This window comes from Furipterus horrens, unplaced genomic scaffold (assembly GCF_987537825.1).
Source record: "Furipterus horrens unplaced genomic scaffold, mFurHor1.1.pri manual_scaffold_12, whole genome shotgun sequence".
Taxonomy (NCBI): Eukaryota; Metazoa; Chordata; class Mammalia; order Chiroptera; family Furipteridae; genus Furipterus; species Furipterus horrens.
The window spans coordinates 44,158,582-44,180,741 of NW_028327182.1; the positions used below are offsets into that span (position 1 = coordinate 44,158,582).

The 22,160-nt window shown below is 35.2% G+C and overlaps 1 protein-coding gene across 1 annotated transcript in view; it reads left to right on the plus strand.

The window, feature by feature from the left end:
• The window catches only part of DGKH (diacylglycerol kinase eta), a 196,142-nt gene that overhangs the window by 154,689 nt on the left and 19,293 nt on the right, over positions 1–22,160 (plus strand). The window contains exons 18-22 of the mRNA XM_090258064.1: positions 1,640–1,765; positions 12,810–12,927; positions 13,425–13,535; positions 13,670–13,766; positions 21,106–21,213. Of these exons, the coding sequence (XP_090114190.1) occupies positions 1,640–1,765; positions 12,810–12,927; positions 13,425–13,535; positions 13,670–13,766; positions 21,106–21,213 (560 nt within the window). The remainder of the gene's footprint in view (positions 1–1,639; positions 1,766–12,809; positions 12,928–13,424; positions 13,536–13,669; positions 13,767–21,105; positions 21,214–22,160) is intronic.

The following is a 22,160-nucleotide window of genomic DNA, read 5'->3' on the forward strand; positions in this document are numbered from 1 at the left end:
TATATAAGTCTGGTCTCCCCCTTTTGTTTTTGTGCAAATTATTTTTTTTAACCTAATTATAATCATTTACATTCATTTCTATGAACTTTTCCCTTTTTGATGTGGATCTATCATTTCAACTTGTCAAAGTCTGTTGAACCTTTATTTTAGCATCTTAAATTTACTTCATCTAGAATTCTATAAGCAGTCTTTGTATGTTTCATCTATTAAAAAACATTGACTCAAGCAAGGCGGACAATGGTGTCCTTACAATGTGATGCTTGTGATTTCCCCTAAGATAATGGTTCTCTTTGGAAGATTGGTTTTTCAGCACTCACTGCTAATGGTTTTTCAACTAGTTATCATCGACCTTACTAATATTCTCATGAATTTGACATTTCCATTGAAGTTGGCAAAGGAAACTAAACCATACAAATATAAAGCTATACATATTGATATTGAAATGACTGATTATGTGTCTTTAATGATGCAGTGTTTGGTCTTAAGTGTTTCTGTATTAAATAATCAGTTTTTGAAGCACACTTATTGTATTACATTATTTTGTGTAATAATTCATATGTCTGAGATGTATAAAAAACAGTATATTAATATGACTAATGAAATGTTTAAGAAGAGCATAAAACATTAATTTATTTACCTTAAATGAAACATCAGTCTTAGTCACTAGGATGCTCTCTGCTTTTTATCAGAGATGAATTATCAAAGGTTGTTTTTATTAGAAATTAGCCCCAGGGCTTCCATCTGTCCAAAAAAAAAAAATGTGTCTGTTCTGTTACTTTTCTTTAGTGCAACTGACTGTTTTTGAACACAGAGAGTGTAAGATTAATATAGTTAGTTTGTAATTAGACCTAGGAAGAGTAAAGGTAATTAAGTTTTAGAGTATTTTTAAATTGAGTTTGAGGATTACTGTTTTTTTTAAACACTTGTCAAATTAGTTAAAGATACATATGCTCTCCATTAAGACTAATTTAGGTAGAATTAAGTATCTTTTTTTGTTGTTAACTGAGAGTATAATTCTCTTTTGGAACAGTTTTTTAAATGTTATAGAAGTTTTACAAAAATGATAGAACTATTTGGGGCAAATCATTGTTTTGAAGAAATAACTAATTGAGAAGTGCAGGAAAAGTACATTGCTTTCATTTGAAAAAAATACTATTTTTCTTCCATTTATAGAAGAAAGTATTAACTAATGTTTAACATATTAGTTCTGGAAATTACATTAATTAAATTTTGTCATTCATTCAATATTTATGAAAAAGGATTGCAATGATAACACATGTTTTATTTTTTAAATATATCAGATTGCAGAATTGTTTTTATCTTTACACATGAGGGGATCACATTCAAATTATGAGTATTACTGACCTTTAATTATGGTAGGCATCTCTTTTCTAATGATATCCATCTATTTGAAATGAGAGATCAAGATATCTACCCGTGGCAGAGTTAGTTTCTCCATGTAGTAAATCTCAAAAAAATGGAAACAAAATGGTAAAATAGGACAGCACAGTATAATATTTTCATTTCCACTGATGGATTTAAACATGTATTAGATTATTTTATATCTTTAGTTTTCAGAGGCTTGCTTGTTTCTATAACTTTATCATTTCCTCTTTTAATCTGGACCTTTTGCCAACAGTTAAAACTGCACCTCGGTCTCCAGATGGTCGGGCAAGTCGTTCCCAAACAGACTCTGGCCCTGGTCCCACTGTGTCGGCCAGCAAAGAAAATCTCCCTGTGCTCAATACCAGAATAATCTGTCCAGGTAACACATATTCTGAAACATTGTCTATTTTTACCTATTTCTGTGAAAATGTATAGGTACTCATTTCTATGAATTATTGAAATGTGTCCTTAAAGATAAATGTCCCTTTAAAAGAATGTGCTTGATACACCTATTAACTAGAATCAAGATACTTAAAATTTTGTGTGTATAAGAATTGCCTAAAAAGTATTAAAACACATGTTTATTGGCTCTGACCTGAGAAATTTTGAGTTTTAGAGTGGAACCCAGGAATCTACATTTATTAAGTACCCAAGGTAAATGTGATCTTATATTCTACTACTTTTTAAGTATCTTCACAGCTTTCCTTTTTGGTTTGTTTTTGTTTTTTGATTGATTTTAGAGCGAGAGAGAAACATCAGTTTGTTGTTCTACTTATTTTTGCATTCATTGGATGATTCTTGTATGTGCCCTGACTGAGGATTGAACCCGCAACCTTTGCATGTTGGGACAATGTTCTAGACAACTGAGATACTTGGGCAGGGCCTCCTTTTTGTTTTAAGCCACAAATCTCTCTGCAGTTATTTTTAGACTAGAAATAGTTTCATTTTGGAACACCTGAGGGATCTATGCCAGACCTGAGAAAATGAATTTACCTTGGGATTAGGTTTGTACTAGTAGAAACCAAAGAATTTGTATAACAGAGGGGGAAGGATAATACAGACATCTCAGAGGCCTTCTTAAGTACTAGCTTTTTTAATTAGTGAAAACTCCAGATTCATTCCAGAATAGATCGGAACCCAAGTTACACCCTGATATATAATACAACCTTCTTCTACAAGTTATTTTTAAAGGTGAATCACAATTAAATAATAATAGTTGGAAACTTTAGTACCCTTCTTTCAATAATGGATAGAACAACTAGACAGAGATCAACAAGGAAATGGGACACCTGAAAACACATAAATCAAGTAGTCGTAATAAATGTTTATAGAACTCTACCCAACAAGAGTAGAGTACACACAGTCTTCTCAAGTACATATGAAACACTTTCCAGGATTTGCCATATATTAGGCCATAAAACAATTCTCAGTATTTTTAAAAGGATTGTACTCATACAAAGTATGTAATCTGACCACAGTTGGAATGAAATTAGAAACCAATAACAGAAGGAAATTTGGGAAATAGACAAATATTAGGATCAAGGAAAAAAATTACAAGAGAAATTTTAAAATGCTTTGAAAACAAAAATAAAACATACAAAATTTACTTGATGCGGCTAAAGCAGTGCATAGAGTGAAATTTATAGCTGTAAATGCCTATATTAAAAAAGAAATATTTCAAATAGCTAGCTCCAATTTAATAAACTGTAAAAAGAAGAACAAGCTAAAAAGCAGCAATAGGAAGGATATCAATAAAGATTAGAGTGGAAATAAATAAAATTGAGTAGAGAAAACAATACTGAAAAACAATAAAACCAAAAATTGATATGTGAATAGTTAACAAAATTGACAAGGCTTTATACTGACCAAGAAAATAAGATAGAAGATTGAAATTGCTGAAATCAGGAATTAAAGAGAAGATACCAGTACATGCCTAACAGAAATAGAGAGAATTATAAGGGAAAAACTATAAAATATTGCATGTCAACAAATTAGATAACCTAGATGAAGTCGACAAACTCCTAGAAACACACAAACTACCAAAACTTCATCAAGGAGAAATAGAAAATCTGCCTGGACCTAAAACAAGTAGAGAGATTGAATTAGTAATCAAAAACTCTGTAAAGAAAAGCCCAGGACCAAATTGCTTTACTAGTGAAGTTTAAAGAAGAATTAACACCAATTCTTCACATATTCCTTCAAAAACTAGAAGAGGAAAAAACACTGTCCAGCACTTTCTATGAAGCCAGCATTACCCTGATACCAAAACCAGTCAAAGACATCACAAGAAGCTATAGATCAATATACTTTATGAGTAACAACACAAAAATCCCCAACAAAATACAAGCGAATTGAACCTAACAACTTGTAACAATTATACACCATTACCATTATTATCCCAGTGATACAGGCTTGATTCAACATATGAAAACCAATCAATGTTATATACCATATTAATAGAATAAAGAACAAAAATTGTGTAATCTCAGTAGATAAAACAAAAGCATATTTAAAAATTCAACATCCTTTATTGGTAAAAACACACAACCAGAAATAGAAAGGAACTTCTTGGCTATGAAAAGCCTACAGCTGACATAACTCTTAGTGGTGTAAGGCTCAAAGCTTTTTCTCTTAATATCCAGGTACAAGACAAGGATACCTACTTGCCACTTCTATTTAACATTGTCCTGGAATTTTTAGCGTGGGAAATTCAGAAAATAGAAAAAAATTAAAGGCATCCAAATTGGAAAGAAGGAAGTAAAACTGTGTCTTTATGAGTTATGTTGCATTTAGAAAATCCTAAGGAATACACACAAACACACACGCTATTAAGAAATAAGAAATGAGTACAGGATAAAAGATCAATATACAAATAGTAATTGCATTTCTTTACACTAGTAATGAACAATCAGAACATGAGATTAAGAAATAGCATTAAAGAAAAACACAAGAAAAATAGGAATAAATATAACTAAGAAGGTCAAATATTGGAACACTAAAACTACAAAACATTGTTGAAAACAAGTAAAGAAGATGTAGCTTAATGTAGAGGCGTCTGTGTTCATGGATTGGAAGACATAGTATTATTAAGATGGCAACTCACCTCAGGTTGACTGCAGATTCTTCACAATCCCTAACAAAATCCCAATTGCCTGTTGTCGGAAATTGTCAAGCTAATATTAAAACTCACAGGGAGGACTTCTGGCCAAAATGGAGGCCTAGACTGACAAGTTCTGTCTCCCTCCACAACTAAGAAGGAATATATCTACTGCAAACCCAGAAATAACCAGAAGTTCCAGCAAATAAAGCTACATGGAAATCCAGCGTATGAAGTTATAAAGAAGTGGTGCTCATCCGGATGGGTAGGAGGAGCAAAGCTGGAATGGAGAGGTGAAGCTGTGCTGGCGGCAGCAGCTGCAGCAATGGCGGCAGGACAGTGGTAAGCACAGACACCCATATTTAAAATGAGGCGAGAAACACTTGGGTAGCAACCCCAGCTGCAGACCAGAGCCATCAACTGGCAATTCCAATGCCAGGGAAGGCAGACCCCCATTGCCTGAGGCTGTGAAGACCGGAGGGGGTGGGAATGAAGGAAGACACTCCCGGTCTCTCAGTGGAGAGTAAACAGCAAGAATCCATCTTGGACCCCCACCCCCACACAAAATGCCACAGCGTGGTGAGAAGGGTCACCTGGTAGTGACAAGTGCATGGAGCCCCGCTCCCTTTAACACAGGAGCTGTGACAGCCCTAACCAGGAAGCAAAAGTAAACAAAAAACTGTCAGAATGGCACAGATCATGATAGAGATCCCAGTGATGCAGCTGACCAGACAGCAAATATCTGATCTAACGCATCAGCAGATATGAAATCTTTCTGAGGCACGGTTCAGAGCTTTGGTTATAAGAATGCTTACAAACCTGACAGCAGATCTTAAACAAGACAGGAAAGGAATGAAAGCTAGTCCTGCTAAAATGAATGAAAACACATATGAAATAAGTGTTGAGGGAAAGAAAACCAGGGATCAAATCAACAAATCAGAACATAGGGAAGGGACAAACAGTCTACCAGTGCAGAAAGAGGAAACGAAAAGTGAGGAAAATGAGGAGAAGCTCAGAAACCTATGGGACAGCTATAAGCGGGCCAACATCCGAATCATAGGGTTGCCAGAAGGTGAAGAAGAAGAACTAGAAATTGAAAAATTATGTGAAAAAATAATGAAGCAGAACTTCCCTAACTTGGGGAAGGAAATAGACTTACAGGTCAAGGAAGCACAGAGTACCAAAAAACTGGACCCAGGGAAAACCACACCAAGACACGTTATAATCAAATTGTCAAAAATTAAGGATAAAAAGAGAATCTTAAAAGCAGCAAGAGAGAAGAAGAGAATTATGTACAAAGGGGTCCTAATAAGACTATCAGCTGATTTTTTAAAAGAAACTCTACAGCAAGAATGGACTGGCACGAAATATTCAAAGTAATGAAAAGCAAAATCCTACAACCACGATTACTCTATCCAGCAAAGCTGTCATTCAGAATAGAAGGTCAGAGAAAATGTTTTCAAGACAAAGTAAAACTGAAGGAGTTTATCAGATCCAAACCACTCTTATATGAAATGTTAAAGGCACTTGTTTAGGAGAAAGAGGATCAAAACTATGAACATTAAAATTATACCTATATTACAACCACCAACAATAGAAGCTAGGGAATCGAAACAAAGGCAAACTAAGTAGGAAACGAGAGTGTGAAAAGAATTATAGGTATGGGGAACATATTGGGGGGGTGTCAGAGGGGATGGGGAAGGGGAGAAAGTGAGGGAGATGGTGCAGGAATTAAGCATAATAGGAGGGAGTGGAGTAGATAGGAAGATGTTGAGGAAAACTATGCACAACCAATGGGCATGGACTAAGGGTGGGGGACAGCTGGAGGGATGGGGATCACTGGGTGGAGTGGAACAAAGAGAAGAGAAATTGGGACAACTGTAACAGTATAATCAATAAAGCATATATTTAAAAACATTCACATGGAAATACAAAGGATCCAGAATAGTTAAAACAATATTGTAAAGGAAGAAGTCAAAGGACACGCTTTCTGATTTCAAAACTTAATACAAAGCTACAGTGTTCAAGACCACATAGAACTGGCATAATAATAGTAGTGTGTGGCAGTGGAATAGAACTGGCAGTTCAGAACTCCTACATTTATAGTTAATTGATTTTAAACAAATGTGATAAAACATTTGATATATGGGGATAGAATAGTCTTTTCAACCTCTGGTACAGGGACAACTAGATGTAAACAAAGAATTAAGTTGGATTGTTCTTTCATACCATACATAAAAATGTAAGAGCTAAACCTATAAAACCGTAAAAGGACAATGTAGATGTAAGTGCTTGTATCCTTAGATATTATACCAGAAGCACAAGCAACACAAGAAAATATAAATTTGAATTCATCAAAATTAAAGATATTTGTGACTCAAAAGACACCACCAAGAATATGAAATGACAGTCTACAGGATAAGAGAAGGCATTTGCAAATAACATATCTGATAAGGGAATATATAAACCACTCATTTTCAACAATAAAAAGACAAATATACCAATTTTAAAATGGGCAAAGGATCTGGGTATTCATTTTCCCAGAAAAGAAATATGAAAAGCATGTGAAAAGATTCTGACATCATTAATCATTAGGGAAATACAAACCAAACCACAGTGAGCAACCAAGACTACTCTATCCAGCAAGACTCTCATTTAAAATGGAAGGCAAAATAATAAGTTTCCCAGAAGAAAAAGAAGGCTGAAAAAGTATATCTCTTCCAAAGTAGTGTTGCAAGAGATGCTAAAGGGACCGTTTTAAGAAGCTGAAGGAAAAAAAGAGGAACCAGAGGTACAACAGGAAAAAATGGCAATGAATAAGTATCTATCAATAATAACCTTAAATATGAATGGATTTAAGTGCTCCAAAAAAAAAAAAAAAAAAAAACATAAGTAGCTGAATGGATAAGAAAACATGACCCATGTATATGCTGTCTACATGAGACCCCCCTCAGAACAAAAGATCTACACAGACTGAAAGTGAAGGGATGGGAAAGAATATTCCAAGCAAAATGGACATGAAGAAAAAGCTCAGATAGCAATACTTCTGTCAGACAGAATAGACTTCAAAACAAAGGCCATACAAAGAGACAAAGAAGGTCACTACATAATACTTGAGGGAACAGTCATCAAGAAGATATAACCCTGGTAAGCATATAAGTACCAAACACAGGAGCACCCAAATATATAAGGAAAGTCTTGGAGGACTTCAAGAAAGGTATTGACAGCAACACACTCATCCTAGGGGATTTTAACATCCCACTGTCAACAATGGGCAGATCTTCCAAGGAAAGAATCAACAAGGCTATTGTGGCATTGAACAACACTCTAGATCAAGTGGATTTAATTGATATATAGAAAACCTTCCACCCCAAAGAAGCAAAATATACATTCTTTTCAAATGCACATTGAACATTTTCAAAGATAGAGCACATGGTAGGATGCAAATCAAGCCTCTTCTTGGAACACAATGGCTTGAAACCAGAAACCAACCTCAAGGGAAAAACTCAAAAACATTCAAATACATGGAGGCTGAATAACATGCTGTTAAATAATGAATGGGTTAACAGTGAGATAAAGGAAGAAATCAAAACGCATCTGGAAACAGCCCTGGCTGGTGTGGCTCAGTGGATTGAGCACCGGCCTGTGGACTGAAAGTTGCCAGTTTGATTCCCAGTCAGGGCACATGCCTGGGTTGTGGACTGTGTCCACAGTTGTGGGTGTGCGAGAGGCAACCAATCAATGTTTCTCTCCTTGCCCATCACTTGTTTCCTCCTTCTAAAAATAAATTTTAAAAATATTAAAGAAACATTTTTAAGTATCGGGAAACATGAAAATAAACATCCAGAAGCCCCAAACCAATGGGACACAGCAAAAGCAGTCCTGAGAGGGAAGTTCATAACAATACAGACCTACCTAAAGAAGAGAGAAAAGTCTCAAATAAACAAATTAACCCTATATCTATAAGAACTAGAGGAACAATAACAAGCAAAGTCCAGAGTGAGCAGAAGGAAGGAAATAGTCAATATCAGAGCAGAATTAAATGGCATACAGACTAAAAGAACAATTTAAAGAATCAATAAATTCAGGAGCTGGTTCTTTGAAAAGAAACAAAGACAACAAGCCTTTGACCAGACTCATCAAGAAGAAAAGAAGGGGGACCCAAATAAATAAAATCAAAAATGAAAAAGTAGTTACAACCGATTCCACAGAAATACAAAGGATTGTAAGAAATTACTATGAAAAACTATATGGCAAAAAATTGGACAACCTGGGTGAAATGGAAAAATTTCTAGAAACAATCTTCCAAAACTGAAGAAGCAGAAAGCCTGAATACACTTATAACTATTGAAGCAGTAATCAAAGACTTCTGGTACACAAAAGCCCTGGATTGGATGGCTTCACAGGCAAATTTTACCATTTAAAAAACTAACTCCTATCCTTCTCAACTATTCCAAAAAATTCATGGAGTGAGAAGACTCCCATACTGTTTTTATGAGGCCTGTATTATCCTAATTCCAAAACCAGTTCAAGACACAACAAAGAAGGGAAACTACAATCTAATATCTCTGATGCACATCGATAGTAAAATCCTCAGCAAAACACTGGCAATCCAGATCCAGCAATGCGTTAAAAAGCTCATATACCACAATCAAGTGGGATTCATCTGTGTGATGCAAGGATATTACAGTATTCACAAGTCAATAAATATACCACATAAACAAAATGAAAGATGAAAATCACATGATCATGTCAATAGATGCTGATAAAATGTTTGATAAAGTCCAGCACCCATTTATGATAAAAACACTCAGCAAAGTGGGAACAGAGGGAAAATACCTCAACATAATAAACGCCATATATGAGAAACCTACAGCCAACATCATACTGAACGAGTAAACACTAAAAGCTTTCCTCTTAGGATCAGGAACAAGACAAGGGTATCCACTTTGATCATTTTTATTCAACACAGTATTGGAAGTTATAGCCACAGTGATCAGACAAGAAGAAGAAATAAAAGACATCCAAATTGGAAAAGAGGAAGTAAAACTGTCATTTGCAGATGACATGATAGTGTACATAGAAAACCCTATAGACTCCACCAAAAAAATACTTGACCTAATAAATTAATTTGGCAAAATAGCAGGGTACGAAGTCAGTATTCAGAAATCGAAGGCATTTTTGTAGACCAACAATGAAATATCAGAAACAGAAACTAGGAAAAATATCTTTTACTATAGCAACAAGAAATATAAAGTACAGTAGTCCCTCTCTATATCGCAGTTCACTTACCACGGCCTCACTGTATTGCGGGATTTTAAAAAATATTATATTTATTTATCACGGATTTTTTGCTATATCATGGGATTTTGCGGTACTGTATACATATGTTGTTAAAGTTACGTAGGTTTAATAGTGTAGAGTATGTTTAAGAACATAAGTAGTGTTTATCAAAGTGTGGAAAAGGTTAATAAGGGAGTGGGAAAGGTTAATAAGGGACTGGGAATGGTTTATAAGTGTGTGGGAAGGGTTTATAAAGCCTTAAAAATATATATAAATACTAAAATAAATGTAAGGTTCCTACTTCGCAGATTTTCACGTGTCACGGGGGTGTCTAGAACATAATACCCATGATAAGTTAGGGAATACTGTACCTAGGAATAAACTTAACCAAGGAGGTAAAAGACTTGTGCTTGGAAAACTACAGAACACTGAAGAAAGAAATAAAGATACAAATAAATGGGAACATATACTGTAGTTATGGACTGGAAGAATTAACATCATTAAAATGTTCTCCCTACCCAAAGCAATCTATAGATTCAGTGCAATCCCTATTAAAATAGGCATATTTCACAGATCTGGAACAAATATTTTAAAAATTTCCGTGGAACCCAAAATGACCTAAATAGCCTCAACAATCTTGAGAAAGAAGAACAAAGTAGGAGGGATCACAACAGCCAGTATCAAACTATACTGCAAGGCCACTGTAATCAAAACAGTTTCACGTGGCTTAAGAACAGACACATAGATCATGGAACAGAATAGAGCCCAGAAATAAACCGATGTCTCTGTGGTCAATTAATATTTGACAAAGTAGGCAGGAGGATAGAATGGAGTAAAAATAGTCTCTTCAATAAATAATGTTGGGAGATCTGGACAGGCACATGCAAAAAAATGAAACTAGACCACCAGCTTACGCCATACACCAAAATAAACTCAAGATGGATAAAGGACTTAAATATAATTCCCAGAGGAAAACACAGGTAGTAAAATTTCAGCTATACCATGCAGCAATATTTTTGCCGATACATCTCCTAGGGCAAGGGAAATAATGAAAAAATAAACAAATGGGACTACATCAAGTTAAAAAGCTTCTGCATGGCTAAAGAAACCGTCATCAAAATGAAAAGGGAACTGACTGTATGAGAAGATATATTTACCAATGATACCTTGGACAGGGTTTGATCTCCAGAGTATATGAAGAACTCATACGACTCAACGCCAGGAAGACAAACAATCCAATTAAAGAATGGGCATAGGACCTGAATAGACACTTTCCATAGAGGTACTACAGATGCCCATAGACATATGAAAGGATGCTCAACATCAGTAGCCATCAGGAGAGATGCAAATTAAAACCACAATGAGAAACCACCTCACACAGGTCAACAAACAAAAAATGCTTGTGAGGATGTGGAGAAAAGGGAACCCTAGAGCACTGTTGGTGGGAATGCAGACTGGTGCAGCCATTGTGGAAAACAGTATGGAATTTCCTCCAAAAAATTAAAATTGAAACTCTCTTTTGATCCTGCAATTCCACTGCTGGGATTACACCCGAAGAATCCTGAAAAACCAGTTCAAAAGAACCTATGTACCCCAATGTCCACAGCTGCGTTATTTACAATAGCAAAGTTCTGGAAATAGTCTGAGTGCCCACCTGTAAATGAGTGGATCAAAAACCGTGGTACATTTACACAGTGGAATACTACACAGCAAAAAGAAAGAAGGAATTCCTACCCTTTGCAACAGCATGGATGAAGACAACTGGAGAATAATTTGCTAAGTGAAATAAGCCAAGCGATGAAAGACAAATACCATGTGATCTCACCTGTAAGTGGGATCTAATGAACAAAACAAGCCAAACAGCAAAATACAACCAGAGGCATGGAAACATGGAACAGACTGACAGTTACAGTGGAGAAGGGACAGGGGGATAAGGGTGGAAAGAAGGGGAAAGGACTAGTCGAGGAACATGTATGAATGACCCATGGACATGGACAACAGGGTAGGGATTGATTGTGGGCTGAGCAGAAGAGAGCAAAGGGAGAAAACTGGGACAGCTGTAATAGAACAATAAAATATTTCATTTAAACAAAGTTAAAGTAAAATAAAAAAGCCCCACAGTGAGATATCACTCCCCTCAACTAAGATGGTTGTGTTCAAAAAGACAGATAATAACAAATATTTGCAAGGACATAGAGAAATTGGAACTATTATTGTCTCTGCTTAGAATGTAAAATGATGGAGCCATTTAGAAATACCGTATTTTTCTAAAAATACAATTACATGCAATGGCCGGGTAGCTCATTTGGTTAAGAGTGTCATCCCAATACACCAAGGTCGTGCGTTCGATCCCCAGTCACAGCACATACAATAGTCAACCAATGAATGCATAAGTAAGTGGAACAACAAATTGATAATCGATGTCTCTCTCTCTCTCTCTCTCTCTCTCTCTCTCTCTCTCTCTCTCTCTCTCTCACTTGCTCTCTTCCTCTCTGTTCCTAAAAACAATAAGTAAAAATATTAATACTTATATTTAATATTTTACTACTTATTGCTGACACCAACTTGTGTTTTCACCTTAGTACATCTGTTAACATTTTAAATTGAGTATTATTATCTATGCTTTGGGCGTATGGAAGTGGTAACTCCATGACATTTTGGGTGATTCAGCCTTTATTATAAATTTCTTGTAGTCTTAATACTTTATTTGCTGTAACAAAGGAAGTAATGTTTGTTGAAGTTATAGAATTTGGATAGTAAATGAGAAAAACTCACAAAGAGTCTCCTATTTAGGTAGTCATCTGCTTTCTTTTTTTTTTTTTTTTTCTCAGCAACATATAGATCCTAAGAAGCATGAAAAGCCTTGTACTTACCAATGTATTAATTCTTAATTTTTATTAATGAAAAGAGCAGACACAGAAAAACCATGTTTGGGAACCAGATGTTTTGAGATTAGGCCTGAAAATAATAGACTGGATTTTCTCTGCTTTGTTTTGTTTTTCTTAACATGTGATCCTGTATGTATTTACTTTTTCCCATCCAGGTTTAAGAGCAGGACTAGCTGCCTCAATTGCTGGGAGTTCTATTATCAACAAAATGTTACTAGCAAATACTGATCCTCTTGGTGCAACGCCATTTATTGACCCAGATCCAGATTCATTGTAAGCAGATACTTTCACGGATATTTTGTTTTGGCTTTTCTTGTTGCTGTTTTATACTATAGGTAACATTTTAAATGTATTACAATAAATGTTTCCATGCACAAAAAGAATCATCAAAAAATTTCAAAAGTTGATAATGATTAGCACATTGATCCATGTGAAATACAGTGATTTTCATGATGTGTTCCTGTGGTAGGTCCCTTCCAGCATATTGTCTTTGATAACAAGCCTATGGCAAAGTGAGAAACCACTCCACTCACTTTTCTCTGGAATATTTTATTCACTGAGTCCTTTATATTCTTGCCCAGCATTCCTTTATATATTACCAACCTATATATTACCACCTATTCGCTGGTATATTGCATGTAAATAGGAAGTGATTTCTGCTTAGCTTTATTCTCAGGAATGGAATCTTTAATGGTTTTAAGTGCTGTGTATAAATTGCGATAGTTATGAAACTGATATTGACTTCTATGTACTTTTCCTTATTATCATAGAGATGGATATTCAGAAAAATGTGTCATGAACAATTACTTTGGGATTGGATTAGATGCAAAAATTTCATTAGAATTTAATAATAAGAGAGAGGAGCATCCTGAAAAATGCAGGTAATTTTGGTAATAGTGATGTTATTGCATGAAGGCAATTTTACCTTAATTTTATTTATCTCTTTTGCTTGCTCTGCCTTTAAAGACTAAATAAATAATAGTTACTGGAATTGCCTGCCAATATTTATTATCAGGAGCCGAACTAAAAACCTGATGTGGTATGGAGTCCTTGGAACCCGGGAGTTGTTACAGAGATCGTACAAGAATTTAGAACAGAGGGTTCAACTTGAGGTAAGTTCATCTTGAAGTAAAGACATTTCAGGTTATCTTACTTTGGAAAATGATTGTATTTGTGGAGCTCATTTGGCCTAAATTCATCTTGATTAGCATTTAAACACTCAAGAGGAAGAAACGGAAATAATAATCAACTTTCTATTAAAAAAAGTATAGACACTGGATCTGAGTGACACACTTAACTATCATAATCATTAACTCCTGTGATTTGGATGCTACTGTGGAATCAGGGAACTCTGTGAAAAGGTGGAGCAGTGGGAGTATATTTATAGGATAGCATTTTTAATGGATTTCCTCATTTAAATTTCCAAATACAAAATTCGATAATGCTTGAAGTTTCACAAATCCCTGAAAACAACATTCATTGTAAATAGAATCTTTTGATTTAAATATATTTTTGTTCCAATTTATCTAACAAGTTAGTAAAAGAGATTTTGAGTATTTAATATTTTTTAGTATTTTTTACCAATTTAAAAAGGAAATAAAACAAAGTGATTTAAATCTCTAATAACAGTAAAAAGAAAATTGAGGATCATGGCTCTTAAAAGTCTACTAATTTTTGTGACTTTGATTTTCTTTTACCCTTGATCCAGGGCTCACTGTTTATGCTGATAGGCATTTCTTTCCTATCTTCTAGCTTTTTATAACCAGATATTTCTAATTAAGGTATAGCCTACACGCCAGAAAGTGAGCGAATCTTATATCTACAGCTCATTGAATTAAGCAGAACATTATTATTGCAGGGGTTTTCTTAACACTGGAATGTGAACTAGTGAGGTGCCTGGATCATTCCTTAACAACTAAATGTTCTAATAAAGATAAATATCTTATACTTCTTATCCTAGAGCACTGACAACTTTATCAGCTATCTTGATTTAGCAATGCTTGTAAAATTAAGATAAATATTACTTGCTAAAAAGGTACAGAATCAGGCAAGTTCACAGTTAGCAAATGCTGTTCTTGACAGCCCCATGGGTTCACTCCTATGTGTGGTACTGTTATCTTTCATTTTCTTATATATGCCCCCTGGTCAGGTTCACTCTCTTTAAGGATGGGTAGAAAGTTGTCTTCATCTTTGTTGTACCCAATGTTTTGTACAATTCCTAGCCTTGTCTTGAGGAAGAAAACAGAGGTAAATCATCATTTTACCATGATTTGGTAAGTACTGTGAACTACCTGGAATCAGAATGGCTGGATTGCCTTAATTTCTTGAGCTCTTCAGAAGTGATATCTCTAGCCTTTTATACTGGTGATCCAAATTTTGAAAAAGACTATCTTACACAGCTCCATTTTACTCTCTATTTAACATGGATTTTAACCCTTTTTCGGCTGTGGACCTTTTTGGCTTGCTGTTGAAACCATGGACCTCCTCTCAAAATATGATTTGTTTGTTTTTTGAGAAATAGTCTTTTTCTAATCTTTTTTAAATTAAATTTTATTGATTATGCTCTTACAGTTGTCCCAATTTTCCCCCCATTTGCTCCCCTCCACCCAGGCCCTCCCCACTCCCTCAATCCCCATACCTTTGTTCATGTCCATGGGTCATGCATATGTGTTCTTTGGCTACTCTATTTCCTGTATTTTACTTTACATCCCTATGACTGTTCTGTAACTACCAATTTATACTTCTTAATCCCCTCACCTTTTTTTTCCATTCCCCCAACCCTCCTCTGATGCATCTTGACAACCATCAAAATGTTCCCTGTATCTTTGATTGTTTCTTCTGCTTATTTGTTTATTTTGTTTTTTAGAATTGTTGATAGATATGTATTTGTTGCCATTTTATCATTTATAGTTTTGATTTTCTTCTTAAAGAAGATCCTTTAACATTTTATATAATGCTGGTTTGGTGGTGATGAACTTCTTTAGCTTTTTCTTTTCTGGGAAGCTCTTTATCTGTCCTTTGATTCTAAATGATAGCTTTGCTGGGTAAAGTAATCTTGGCGGCAGATTTTGCTTTTCATCACTTTGAATATTTCTTGCCAATCTTTTCTAGCCTACAAAGTTCCTTTTGAGAAATTAAATGACAGTCTTAGGAGGGGATCCCTTGTAGGTAACTAACTGCTTTTCTCTTGCTGCTTTTAAGATTCTCTCTTTATCTTTAACCTTTGGGATTTTAATTGTGTCTTGGAGTGGGCCTCTTTGCATCCATTTTGTTTGGGACTCTGTGCTTTCTGGACTTGCATGTTTGTTTTTTCACCAAATTAAGTAAGTTGATTCCCTAATAAATTGTTCTTTATTTTAATTAGTGTATCTTTCATTTCTGACTGGTTTTTTTGTGTGGATTCCATGCCCTTCTCTATGCTGTTGAAGTTCTCACTAAGTTCACTGAGCATCCTTATAACCACTGTTTTGATCTCTGTATCTAGAAGCCTGCTTATCTCTAATTTGTTTAGTTTTTTTTCTGAAGTTTTTTTCTCTTCTTTCCTTTGTACCATATTTCTTTGTCTCCTCATTTTGGCAACCTCTTTGAGTTTCTATGTGTTAGGTAGAGCTGCTAAGTCTCCCAGGTTTGGTAGAGTGGCCTAATACAGTATGGGTCCTATTGGGTCCAGTGGCACAGGCTTCCCTATTACCCAAGCTGGGATTCAAGGTATGCCCACTGTATGGGCTGTCTATACCCCCCTATTGTTGCTGAGCCTTGATTGCTGTTGTCACATCCCAGGTCAGCCACCCCGTGCTCTGTCCCAGGTCACACAACATGAGCTACAAAGCAATCTGCAGATGGCTGCTCCTTTTGCTGGGCTTGGGGGTGCCCAGGTGAGGCCAGGCTGTTAACTGAGGCTAGCTGCTACTACTTTCAGGCCTGGGGCAACTTAGTGAGGGGTATAGGGCTTGCTGAAGCCAGATACTGCTTGTTTGAGATAATTCAGAAAAATTGGAAGCATGAGCCTAGAAGCCATTCGTATGCAAAAGCCACTGGAAACAGCTGGGTAGGTCCAAATATTGGGTGGGGCAAACAGTGTGAGCCAGGTTGACAGAGTCTCAGATATGGTGCCTGCCTGCTAGCTCTGTAGCTCTGTGGAGGAAGGACTCAGAAAAGGAACAGTAGCCTCTGCCAGCACTTCCATCTAGGAGAAAGTCATTCTTCAGCTTCCACCCTGATTCTGGACAATTCATTTTCTCCCCATTTGTCTCTGATGTCTTTCAATCTGCTATAGTAGCCCCCTCATGTAGTAGCTCAGAGGGAATGAGTCTGAGTGAGTGTGTGCAGGCCCTTTAACAGGAACTTCCAGGGAGTCCAGCAGTTTCTTTCTTCCACAGTCTCCACTCTTCCTGGCACTGGAACCCTGGGGTGGGGGTCCTGGTATAGAGCTAGGACCCTTCACTCCTTAGATATCCCTCCTGATTTTTATCTGTCACACATGGGTGCTGGACCAGCTCTCGTACCAGTCACAATGCATTTTTTTTCATTAATTTGGTAGTTGTAGGACTTCCCCATTCAGCTTGATTTCTGACTATTCTGAATGATCGTTTTTCTTTAGTTCTAATTTTGATGTGGTTGTATGAGGACAGAGTGTGTTTACCTGTGCCGCATCTTGACCTCAAATTACTGTTTTTGAATGCATTCTACAAAATACATAGCCTTACAGAAGAAACCAGTAATACTGAAATAATTAAACAAAATATTTTTAAACTATTAGTATGTTAAGTTAAGCAATTTAGATTGAACTTCCTTCTGAAGATGCTTTTTTTTCATACCATGCTTCCAAATAAAGTGTATTCATTTATAACTTTTTTACTTTATTTTCACTTATAAATATTTATGACTTCTGAATTTTTTAATTTTGTATTTTTTTAAATTTTAAATTTTAAATTTAACTTATTTAAACTGAAAAAAATGTTTACCATTCTTTCATCCCCCACCTTCTGCCTCCTAGTACTCACCAATCTTTGTGTCTTTGAGCTTGGGGGTTTTTTTTTGTTTGTTTGTTTTTTAATTCTGTATTTAAGAGAGATCATAGGGTATTTGTCTTATTCTGACTTAATCACTTAGCATAGGCCCCCAAAGAATTTTTTTGTCACAAATGGCTAAATAATACTCCATGACATATGTACACCACATTTTCTTTACCCACTTACTCATTGATGGACACACGTCTTATATCTTGGCTATTGTAAATAATGCTTTGGTAAACATGAGAATGCATGTATCTTTTCAAGAGTGTTTTAATTTTATTCAGATAAATACCCAAAAGAGTAATTGCTGGATCATATGGTAGTTCTATTTTTAATTTTTTGAGGAACCTTCATACTATTTTATCATATTGGCTGCACCAATTTACATTCCTAGCATCAGTGCACAAGGGTTCTCTTTTCTCCACGTTCTCACTAACACTATTTCTCATGTTTTTGATGAGAGCCATTTTAACAGGTGTGAGGTAATATCTAATTGTGGTTTTGATTTACATTTCCTTGTTGATTAATGATGTAGGGAAGCTTTTTATGTACTTGTTGGCCATATTTATGTCTTCTAGGGAAAAGGTCTATTCAGATCTCCTACCCATTTTTTAATCAGATTGTTTGTTTTGCTGTTGAGTTGTATGAGTTTTTATATATTTTGGGTATTAGTCCCTTATCAGTTATATGATTTTCAATTATTCTCCCATTCAGTAGGTTGCCTTTTCATTTTATTGGTAATTTCCTTTTCTGTTTAGAGGTTTTCAGTTTGATATAGTTCCACTTGTTTGTTTTTGTTGTTTTCACAATGATGATGATGATGATTTGCTTTTGTTGCTTTGGATTTTGGTGTCATATTTTAAAAATCATCAGTACCTATGTCAAGGAGCTTACCTCCTATGTTTTCTTCTAGGAGTTTTATAGTTTCAGGTCCTATGTTCAAGTCTTTAATTTATTTCGAGTACTTTTTTTGTATATGGTATTGTATAAGATAGTGGTCCAGTTTTATTCTTTTGCACATGGCTTCCAATGTTCCCAACACCATTTATTAAAAAGATTGTCCTTTCCCCATTGTATGTTCCTGGCTTTTTTGTGAATTAATTGACCATACATGCATGGGTTTATTTCTGGGCTGTCTGCTGTTCCATTGAGCCATGTATCTTTTTATGCCAAAACCATACTGTTTTAATTACTATAGCTTTTTAATATACATAGTTTGAAATTAGAGAGTGTGATCCCTCCAGTTTTCTTCATCTTTCTTAAGATTGCTTTGGCTATTTGGAGTCTTTCATGGTTCCATACAGATTTTAGGATTATTTGTTCTAACTCTGAAAATTCTTTGAAATTTTGATAGGGATTGCATTGGATCTGTAGATTGCTTTGAGTAGTACGAACATTTTTTTAATTTTCCTTACTTTTTTATACTTACCTGAGGACATGCTCTCTGATTTTAGAGAGAGAGAAAGGGAGGGAGGGAGGGCAGCAGGTTGGGAGAGAAGGACAAACAGACATCGATGTGAGAGAGAACATCGATTGGTTGCCTCATGTATGCACCACAACAGGGGATCGAACCCGCAACTTTTTGATGTACAGGACGACACTCAGTCAGTTGAGCCACCCAAGCCAGGATGGTAGTATGAACATTCTAACGATATTAATTCTTTTAACCCATGAATATATAATATGTTTGCATTTAATTGTGTCTTTTTCAGTTTCCTTTGTTAAAGCCTTTTAATTTTCTTTGTTTTTAAAGATAGCCGAAATCAGTTTTTTAAGATTTTATTTATTGTTAGAGAGAGGGGAAGAGAGGGAGATGGGGAGAAATATCGATGTGCCAGAGAAACATTGATCGGTTGCCTCTCGCATGCTCCCAATTGAGGACCTGGGCCACAACCCAGGTCTGTGCCTGAGTGGGAATTGAACAGGTAACCTTTAGGTTTTTGGTTACAGTGCCCATTCCACTGAGCCACGCACTCAGGGCATAGTTTTCAGTATACAGGTTTTTCACGTCTGTGATTATATTTATTAATAAGTATTTTATTCTTTTTGATGCTATTATATATGGGATTTTGTCTTAATTTTGTTTTCTTATCGTTTTTTATTAGTGTATGAAATACAATAGATTTTTGTGTATTGATTTTGTATCATGCAACTTTATTAAATTCAATTACTAGTTCTAACAGTTTTTTGATGGAGTATCCTTGTCCCATTCCTGATCTTACAAGGAAGGCTTTCAGTTTTTCACATTGGAGTAGCATGTTAGCTGTGGGCTTATTAATGTTACAGAATTTTTAGGATTGCTCTGAGTTTTTTAAATACTTCTTTTGTATTTAAAGAGAGATTTTTTTCATCTCCTTTAAGTTAGTTATATAATTCAAATCTTTCTAAAGAACACAAGGATACCTGTTTAGAATATTGGGTCCAGAGAAAGATATTATTCTTCTAAATTTTAATATTTCTTCATTTACCACACACTGAGCACCAGCTGTGGTACCAGGAATGGCCCCAGGTGTTGGAATACAATGAGGACCTTTGATTGTGTTTCATGTAAAGATGAAGAAAGGAATTTTTTTTTAAATGCATGTGAGGGAACTCAATTATAACATATTCTCAGTTATTTCAAATGGTTGAAAAATGAGTTCAAACTGGATTCTTATTTGTTCTGAAGATTAAAGATAATCTTGATTGGACATTAAAATGCAATTCTTATATAGTTATATAGTTATTTTTAGTGTTAACATAAGAATTATTTAATGAAAATATAGCATGAATTTTAAGCATGGCATCTGCAAACTCTTCTCTTTCAAAATGAAGGCTTAAACCTTCTATTCAGTGAGAATTTATTCACATCATGTATAATTGATATTTTTTCTTTTTAAAGTGATAATGTAATTTTTATCTAAGGGATTAATTAGAAGGCATGGAGTGGAGTGTAAAATACTTCTTGACTTCCTCTTTTTTTTTTTTGATACTTAAAAATTCAGTTTTGAGTTTAACCAGTCACTAGTCAGTAACAGAGCAGAAGCAAAATACCAGGATTTGTGAGAGGCACTAAGTGAGATGGTTAGGACTCAGCAGCCATTTTCAAAGGAATGCTTAAAATAAGGACAAGGATGACTATAATATAAGTGAGAATATCTTAAGTGACCTGAAAAAGAAACTCAGGGAAAGTACTGCCTGATCTTGGTTGAAAGAAGAGGTAAAACCTTTTCTTTATTTAGTGGTATTCTGTGAAAACATCTGCTATATTATTTACACTTTAAAACTTTTAATTGAAATAAAATTAAATGAAAGTAACGTGTTGGAGTATATTTACAGGAAAACAAACATTACCAGCACACTTTTCTTCATCACCCTTTGTCTTTGGTATATTAGTGACTTCCAAACTAGTGGTTTTGCTTTTTTTTACCTAACTTCTAAGCTTTTTACCTTACAGTGTGATGGACAATATATTCCTCTCCCCAGTCTGCAAGGAATAGCAGTATTGAACATTCCCAGCTATGCCGGAGGCACTAACTTTTGGGGTGGAACTAAAGAGGATGATGTAAGTATTTCCTTCCTCTTTCTAGATTCTAGAGGCTGCCCTCATCCCCTGGCTTGTGGTCCCTTCCTATTTTAAGAGCCAACAAAGGCAGTGTGAGTCTTTCTCACATTGTATCATTCTGATTTCCTCTTCTGTCTCCCTCTTCTACTTATTATTAATGATCTTTGTGAATACATTGGATCCACCCACATCACCCAGGATAATCTTCCCATCTCAAGATCCCTAAATTAATCACATCTGTAAAGTCTCTTTTGTCATGTGATGAAATAATATTCACAGGTTCCAGAGAATAGGACATGGACATTCTGCAGGTAGGAAGGGGACATTATTCTGCTCACCAGAATACCTTTATGTACTTTTAGTTTTCTAAATTTATGTGATAGTATTTTTTAAATTATTTTTAGGAATGTCAAGAGGGTTCATTTGGCCATTGAGGTTGAGGGCTGTTTTTGTATTGTTTTTATAGTTTTCTATATTTAAAAAAACACAGCCTAACAAAGCTAGTTTTTCTCAAAAATAACTTTTAAAAAGAAGAGGGCACAATTATTAAAGTATATATAACATAAAAACGAGTTAGTGTTATCATGATCTCTGTCAGAAGAGTCACATATGTTAAATGATAGGCCCTTTGATTTGAGGCTTATGATACTACAGTTCTACTGACCTGTCTTCTCAGAGCTCTTAAATAAGCAGTCAGGAATTAAAGTATGAAATAAATTGGAAAATATTTGTAATTTTCATGATATGAATATTTTCCAATCCTATTGGACTATAAAAACTAACAGCAGTCAGTTTTTTGTCAGCCTGTCACTACTCTTAAATATTTTAAGGGGAAGAAATAGGTGAGATTAAAATGAGTAAAGCTAACATCCCTTGAACACCTACTAAGCAGTCAGACAATGTTCTGAGTGCTGCACATATATTATTTAATACCTACAATTTTCATC